The sequence below is a fragment of the Cantharellus anzutake genome (assembly GCF_015039405.1).
Source record: "Cantharellus anzutake strain C23 chromosome Unknown EI90scaffold_82, whole genome shotgun sequence".
Lineage (NCBI taxonomy): Eukaryota > Fungi > Basidiomycota > Agaricomycetes > Cantharellales > Hydnaceae > Cantharellus > Cantharellus anzutake.
Window position 1 is genome coordinate 292,337 of NW_024067032.1, and position 7,923 is coordinate 300,259.

Sequence of the window (7,923 nt, forward strand, 5' to 3'; positions counted from 1 at the left end):
CCGATCCAAAAGCTCTAAATCAAGCCAGACACCAAAATGACCCACAAATATTTATGAGACACGTGCTCTCTTGCACGAGGAAGCACTGCCAGAGAGTTGCGACACTGCCACCCTTGCATCCTCTCCGCTTTCCACAAGCACCTTCTCGCTCATCTAAGCCGATTATTTAGGGTTGTCAAAATGGGTGGGGGCGACTTGAACATGAAGAAGTCGTGGCATCCGCTCCTGATTAAGAATCAGGAGCGGGTGTGGTTGGAGGAACGGAAAGCTGTGAGTCGCAATTTTTGTGTCCAGGCTGCGTCCTGACGATAGACTCTTCTCGTCATAGCTTGCTGAGAAGAAGAAGCTCGATCAGCTGAAAAAGGAGCTCGAGGAGGAACGCCACATGCAAGAGCTGCAGCGGCTTCAGGAGGAGCAAACGGGAAAGAAGAGAACGGAGAAATTAGAGTGGATGTATTCTACTCCCGCGACAGGCGGAAGCGCCAATCCAAATGAGCTCGAGGACTATCTCCTTGGGCGTAAACGAGTGGATAAGATTCTTTCAGGTGACGAAAATGCAAAGGTGAGCAAGTGCTACACACCACGGCTGAACTTCTGAATCAATTTGCGTATGTATCTAGCTTGGCGCTTCGCACAAGAATTTCATTGCTGTTCAAAACGCAAACTCTGCTCGTGATACAGCTGCCAAAATTCGAGACGATCCTCTACTAGCTATCAAACAGCAGGAGCAGGCATCCTATCAGGCACTCATGTCGAATCCCCTTCGTCTCAAAGCCTTGAAGGAGAGGGCTGGGATCGATGACAACAATGACCGGAAGAGGGAGAGAAAGCACAGGCACCGTCGTTCAGATGACGAAGACAGGGATAAGCCAAGGCGTCACCGATCCCGATCCCACTCAAGGGACAAACATAACGATCATTATTCCAGGAATTCCTATCGCTACCGCCGACGCTCATATTCCAGAAGTCCGGCAAGACCCCGTCGATCTGCGTCTCCAGCACCACGCCGGGACGAATATGAATCCCACGAGCGACGTCACAATGTGAACAGGGAAGATCACTACCGTCGTTCGCGCTCTCCCGATAATCAAACGCGAAGGTTTCCCCGAAGCGATGATAGGCCGCGCGAACGGAATATCAGCCGTGATGAGGTGCCAAGCTCTCATGCGCACCGTTCTCGTTATTCAAGTCCTCCCTCCCGCTCTGCTCCCCGTCCGAACTCGCCTTCCCATTCATCCCGACCTTCATTGCCGACTGAACAAGAGCGAGCGCGGCGACTTGCTCAGATGTCTGCTAATGCTGAAGAGCTTGACTCCTCCCGCACCTCCCGGCTGGAGCTTCTCAGAGCCCAAGAGGACAGGAGCGTGTGGAAGAGGAAGAGAAAAGGCGAAAGGCCTTCAAGAACGGCGGTACGGGTGACTTTATGCGAGCACAAAGCAAAGCTGTTTACAGTGGCAGCATTGGCCTTGAAGAGAGGCTGAGACGTAATCGGGGTGTATTAGTGCGAGATGTCGATTGATGTGAGGCATTCCTTGCGCACGATAACGGACTGTTTGTTTATTATGTTCATTGTACTTGGCACACGCATTGTTCAAATTGTACAATCTATTGATCCATACGACTTTCAAGCCTCGTCACTTGCAACATCGCTCCCTCCTTCGGACCCATCATCCCCTGTGCATACATCCTCAATATCCAGGATGCTAAAACGACTGATTGGACCCTCAACATCATCCGAGTCTAATTCGTCTGTGTCAGATGCAGCTTCCGGATCATGGTGATGGCGTTTTTGGGGTAGGTCAATGTCAGAGTAATCATTCTCTGCTTCATCGCTGTCATCCAAAGATTCCATGCTGGGATGATCATCAGCAATCCAGATCCCTTTCGTCTTTGTCCGACTCTGAATGTATCCAGGAGGCCAGAACGCCCAGCGAACTTTATTCTCAGCAATCGCACGAAGGACTGTGAAGCTGGGGGATGAAAACGTGCGAAGCAAACAAACACAGGAAATGAACGAACTTGCATTCCCAGCACGATTAACATCGGGCCGTCCCGCCTTTGCAGTGACCATTCCTTTTTTGATGGCAAACGCAGTCATAACGTCTATCGCTGTCCATTTCAAAGGGCTTTTAGTTGGCAAGACTGCAGGCCGTTGTCGGGGAGTTCTCCATGTTCGTTTATCTTGGACAGGTTCCTTTGCCACATGAGAAGGATGAAAATTTTGTAACCTAAATACCTCCTCCAACGGCATAATTGAGCCTATGTACCGAATACAGGACGGAATGGTTAGGATTTGTGAGATCGGCAGTATTGAGCAAAGAGCCTAAACAGGATGTTAATATTGTGGAGAATGAGTGAGGTGAATATGCACTTGAAGCTCCATAGGGACATAATTCGGCAGGACGAGCCCTGGACAATCCACTAGCCGAATTTCCGGGGTCCAGAACAGGGTTTGGAAATGTTTTGTCTGGTTCAACGCCAAGGTCAACTTCATGAATTTCTCAACGTGCTCGGACGTCACCTTTCCAGGAGTTCGCGATGCCTTCACTTTTTTGGCACCGAAAAGTGCGTTCAGCAAACTAGATTTGCCCACATTCGGCTGACCTGGAAGATCTGGTAAGAGAACTAATGCAATATGCCAAGCATCGCTTTACCGATAAGTCCAACGGTCAAAGGTCGGTGACTGGCTTCTGACCGATATCGTTTTCAGGTTCATCATCTCCTGCATTCTCTTCATGTCCGCCATCCGATTCAGCATCTACGCTACCAAGGGGCTCGTGGGCATCTCCATGCGAAGAAATTTTGGACTCATGCGACCTGATCACTGCGTCCCAATCAACAGACTCACGCACTCTCGGTCGCCATCGTGCAATCTTGTCAGGGGAAGCTAGAACGTGTGCAGGTGGAATTAAGAGATTCCCATGCGCCCGTTTCAGAGCAACCACGAGCGATTCCAGCGCAACGGCCGCAATGTGGGGTGTATATTGTTTTCTGGAGCCTATTAATATCTGAGAAGTGTGAGCCCAGAAACAGTATCTGATAATCGTAGTAAGCCCACCTTGTCCTTTCCGCTCTTCTTCGCCCTCCATTTGACGGTAGCTTTCGGTGAGAATGACCTGATACGCGGGGAACCGCTGTTCCAGCCAACTCCGCCAAGCGGAGGCGCATTCCTCACCCACTATGCCTATTTTTGTAAGTATGAATATAACTTGCTTGGGAGGTTGAAGAGAAGAAATGAAATTATGCAGGGACGGAGGAATATGCAAAGGCGGACAGCGGGTGTCAAGCAAAACAAGGAGAATGCTCGAAATCTCAGTCACTCTCCATCTACAATGTACCATCATCGCGAGAATTTCACCTCCAAGCAGAAGAGACTCACAGTTGTCTCCAAACCTCGAGATTCTCCTCGTAGTGGGACGGAGAGTTTAAGTCCCCGAGTGGATCTAACGTTTCATTAGATTCCTCACCACGCCCTTGCCATTCGTTCATTCGCTTGGCAGCATGCTCTCGCCATTGTTCAAATGAGCGGGCTTCATTCGAGTCCACTTCCTTCTTAGACATGTCATAGCGCCATTTAGGCCTCTTTGGACATCCGAGATCGTCAGGCAAATCTATGATATCATTTGGAACATGGCATGCTGAGTCTTTAATTGGTCGAGGAAGGGCAAATGTAGACGCGAGAAGTTTGGACCGAATACGAAACTCATGGGATTGCTTGAGGAATGTAGATTGAAGTCTTCTTGTCGACTCAATCTTGCGTGCGTCGGAGGGTTGCAACACTCTGGAAGATGGAGCTGTTCGTCGACGGGCAGTTCCGGAAGCAGAAGGGATCAGAGCGTCTGAGTCGACATCGCCGCGTTTAACTGCGCGCTTCTCCTGTAGTTGAGCTTTCTTTTGTTTATGCGAAAATGGCTTTCTGCGAGGCATAGGATGAATTCAAGCGCCGTTCTCGATATCAACAGGGGTCAACATAAGGCTACGTTTCGGTCTACCTTACCCCGGGCTAGAATCCCTTGGGGCCGCGCAGTTTAAGACTCCTTGGGAGTTTCTATATTTCTAGTGGGCTCAAATGGCCCCCCTGAGGCGATTCGCTGTCACCATTTTGGCGTTGCTGGGATGTGTACTCGCCTATGAGATATCAATCTCAGAGAAGGATGCACTTAGCGAGGTTTGTTCTGGAATGTGGGCTGACGAAAGGACATATATCAATGGTGGAGTGCATTTTGTTTCCTCCGTCTTATAAGGGGCCTTATTCCGATTCCATAGTTACATTCTCCGAGAAAAGCGTTGGCCGCATAGCGATGATAATATACGAATTCTCTGATATTCGTTTTCTTGGGAAAGTTACGGGAGAAAATACGGAATGGGCAGTAAGCCAACTGGGGAATTTCTGTGGCCTAGAAGTGGTGGAAGCGCTGATTAACTTAGCAACCCACCTATGTTTGCACCTCGAATGCATTACAAGCCCATCTTTGCGACGTCTCTCAACTCGGAAAATTCATCATCAACTTGCCCTCAAATAGGACTATCAACGATACTAGTATCTGGACAGAATCTGTGGGCTTTAAATGGAACATTAGTGGTGTTGAAAGCGCCTTTTGGAACCCTCCTGGTGGCATACCATCTCCGCCACCCTCACCTGAAAATTCCACTGTGAACTGGAAGCGCGACGACAATTATAGGCCTACGGCGCCCAGCTATATTTATAATGGAGCGCCTATTCACTATAAGGTTTCTAAGAAAGGCTATTACTGCATTGGTGAGCGCCTTCGATACGTGTTCCCATTGTCAAATTCATTCGCAGCTCCCTCCATGAAGGGGCGGTGCCGGTGACCCTTGTCGAGTACGGAAACAGCAGCTCACCGGTTCATGCGGCGTTTGACGGGACGGTCTACTTCCGAAACACGTTTAATGGACATCTCTCCGCGGCGGATCACCCCAAGATCACAGTAGGTCCTATTCAGTTTGAATATTTAGCGAAGGTGGCTAAAGGACATGGCTACAGTTTTACTGGCTCCTAACCATCGCATACTTGTTTATTGGAGGGACGTGGGGATTCCTTTGCTACAAGCACAGGGAAGACATTATTCCCATTCAAGTATGAAAGTTATGGATCCCCATTTGGCAGTCGGAGCTGACTTGTATGCCCTAGTTCTATGTATCTGCTCTCGTCTTTCTGCTTGTCACCGAAATGCTGGCGAATTGGGGTGCGTTTCATTTCGTCTACGCTTCTTATTCTGATATCGCAGGATTCTCTAGGCTACTACCGATATTTGAATGCTCACGGACGCGGGATTACAACTGTGGCTTTCCTCATTGTAACCGCCATTCTTGACGCCGGGAGGAATGCATTATCCTTCTTCCTGCTGCTCGTCGTTGCATTGGGATGGAGTGTAGTGCGAGAAGAACTTCATGTTATGACTAGATGCAAGGCTTTAGCGATAGCCCACTTCGCCTTTGGCGGTGCGAATCATCCCTTGAATTCTCGGGAAAACTCAAATTGATTTTTCCCGTTCAGTGATGTATGCTGTAGCCATCGTTGAAGTCGAATTGGAAACTGCTTCCCTGGGACTTCTCTTCTTGTTTATTATGCCATTAGCATTTACTTTGAGCACCTTCTTGCTTTGGATTATGTATGGCCTTCAAGGTATTCCCAATGTCCTCCGAGACCAACGCATGTGCTGACCATTCCATCCCATCCACAGCTACAATCCAAGAGCTTCGTGCGCGAAAGCAGACGTACAAACTTAGTATGTTTAAGAAGTTACATTATATCCTCATAATGGCAGTCGTCATCGTCGCTGGTTTCTTTGTTGTCACCACGGTGACTTTCTCGAGTCGATACGAGGAAGGTGAGCATTTCGGATACTGATCAACTTTGAGCTTCTCTTTCTCCATCTCGTGGTCTTCATTAGATTTTGCATCTCGAACCTGGTCATACAGATGGTGGTTAATGGATGGATATTTGTCGATTCTCTATCTCCTCGTCTTCTCGTCCACCGCTTACATTTGGCGCCCAACGGGAAACAACCGAAGATATGTTCCCATGTCTCTGCTTCCGAATTTCTACTAGAGATGTCTGACCTTTTTCTGATACCCACGCTAGTCATGTCCACTGAACTGGCACAAAGTGAAGAGGATGCAGAAGATTACGACCTTGACGCTCTGGAACGGCGAGAAGACCCATCTCGTGGGGATTTGAGCGAAGCTCCCACACAAGGACAGATTCGTCTTGGAGATTCAAGAACTGAGCTCCGTGAGGATGGAGTTGTATTTGAGATCGGCGGCGAAGATGATGAAGATGGGACTAAAGGCTCGGACGAACGGAATAGGTTAATGGGCGGATCGAGTCCTGCCCCTGGAATACCCAAGGACCACGACGAGTAACTGTGGAGGATGAAAAGGGAGGACGTACTTCTCCTGGCTTTGTTTCTGTTGACTTTTTCTTTACTCTGTGGAAGTAGATAACATGGCCCTTATTTAATGGGAGCATCCAATTGTGGCCTGTACGTGCATGCCTGCATCCTCCAACTGACCTCAATTTCAACCTCACGCGCATCCGCACCCACTTTCCCACGATGCGACTAAGTGGTTATCGCGACGACAACATTCAGCCATGCCCATTCCACCCATCCTAGAAACAATATTGGAATGCATTGAGCCTTCATCGAGCTTCACTGGCGCCCTACCACGTGTAACATCTTCTTCCGGAGCAACATACTTCGTCAAATTGGGACGTCCCTCCGAGAAGGAACAATATGAAGGCGAATCGGAATCTCTCAGATTATTCGATCGATCCAGTCCTGGAATCGCTCCTAAACTGTTCGTCAATGGTATCGATGAATCTACTGAGAGACCGTATATGATTTCAGAGTATATCGATGTGAAGTCCTCTTCATTGTCTTCACATGGTGGAGCGGAGTATTTGGCCAAGAAGTTGGCGACGGAGGTCCATTCGCTGTCGAGTGAGAATGGGAAGTTTGGGTTTAGTATACCTACGTATTGTGGTGTGACGAGGATTGAGAATGGTTGGTATGACACATGGGAAGAGGCTTATGGGAAGATGATCGGTGGACTGCTGGATGGAATCGAGAGGGAGGGGAGAGACCCTCGCGGGGAGTTGGTAAAAATGGGAAAGGAAGTGATCACCAGGTGAGTTGGAGGAGCTGGAAGACACGCCCAAAGGGTTATTCGCGCATTGACACTTCTTACAAGGGCCATCCCTCACTTACTGGGACCAAGACTCAAATGCACACCTTCGTTTCTTCATGGAGATTTATGGGTCCGTAGCCCCCATTACCCGCCCTTCTTAGTTCCCGAGGCTGACCATTAATCTTCAGAGTGGAAACGTCGCCATCTCAACTAGGACGTCCAAACCATTCATCTACGATCCATCTTCTTACTTCGGGCACAACGAAGCAGATCTCTCCATTGCGCGTATATTCGAGGGTTTTCCCAGAGCATTCTATGAGACGTATCATCAGTATCGAACTAAGAGCGAGCCAGTGGAGGAGTATGAGCAAAGGGCGGATTTGTATGAATTATTCCATTACTTGAACCATATGCTGGTGTTTGGGGTGAGTCTGAAAGGTGAGGCACAGTGAAAGGAGTTCGGATTGGCTGCTTTTAGGGAGGCGGATATGCCAGTAGCGCTCGATCTAAGATGAACTCTCTATTGGTTACATGGACAGCGTAGACAAGAGTTCAAATCTCTGAAAGCGAATTCAAGACATCGAGCCAGGCGGATCATATCTACGTACAGCCCACCAGTGATACCGAACATAAACAGTAACAGCAAGGTCCATCTCCCTTGCACCACTTCCCGTGTGAAGATGTTTTCGCGGAGGCTTTGGGATATATATGTTTCCTTGGAACTGATGTTCATCAAGGCCTGGAAGCGAACTATCGAAAGTGCGTAGGAAT

General features: G+C 48.8%; 4 protein-coding genes across 4 annotated transcripts; 3 read left to right on the plus strand and 1 right to left on the minus strand.

Annotated features, from left to right (window-relative positions):
• Positions 1-180: 180 nt before the first annotated feature.
• Positions 181-1,519, plus strand: EI90DRAFT_3147162 (Pre-mRNA splicing factor-domain-containing protein; the record flags this gene model as incomplete). Its single annotated transcript, XM_039065505.1, has 4 exons — positions 181-270; positions 329-562; positions 621-1,364; positions 1,394-1,519. 4 exons carry the CDS (start codon positions 181-183, stop codon positions 1,517-1,519), a joined length of 1,194 nt encoding a protein of 397 aa, XP_038910413.1.
• A 105-nt stretch (positions 1,520-1,624) lies between these two features.
• EI90DRAFT_3131972 (uncharacterized protein) lies at positions 1,625-3,927 on the minus strand (the record flags this gene model as incomplete). Its single annotated transcript, XM_039064442.1, has 6 exons — positions 1,625-1,962; positions 2,020-2,323; positions 2,372-2,625; positions 2,696-2,998; positions 3,059-3,327; positions 3,380-3,927. The coding sequence occupies 6 exons, from the start codon at positions 3,925-3,927 to the stop codon at positions 1,625-1,627; spliced, it is 2,016 nt and encodes a 671-aa protein (XP_038910414.1).
• A 24-nt stretch (positions 3,928-3,951) lies between these two features.
• On the plus strand, positions 3,952-6,223 carry EI90DRAFT_3001749 (protein PTM1). Its single transcript, XM_039056337.1, has 10 exons — positions 3,952-4,211; positions 4,267-4,370; positions 4,429-4,759; positions 4,819-4,949; positions 5,006-5,098; positions 5,153-5,207; positions 5,260-5,463; positions 5,519-5,647; positions 5,706-5,852; positions 5,916-6,223. The coding sequence occupies exons 1-10, from the start codon at positions 4,070-4,072 to the stop codon at positions 6,071-6,073; spliced, it is 1,494 nt and encodes a 497-aa protein (XP_038910415.1). The 5' UTR covers positions 3,952-4,069; the 3' UTR covers positions 6,074-6,223.
• Positions 6,224-6,616: 393 nt separating this feature from the next.
• EI90DRAFT_2939190 (fructosamine kinase PKL/CAK/FruK) lies at positions 6,617-7,604 on the plus strand (the record flags this gene model as incomplete). Its single annotated transcript, XM_039055225.1, has 3 exons — positions 6,617-7,152; positions 7,216-7,282; positions 7,341-7,604. The coding sequence occupies 3 exons, from the start codon at positions 6,617-6,619 to the stop codon at positions 7,602-7,604; spliced, it is 867 nt and encodes a 288-aa protein (XP_038910416.1).
• Positions 7,605-7,923: the final 319 nt, after the last annotated feature.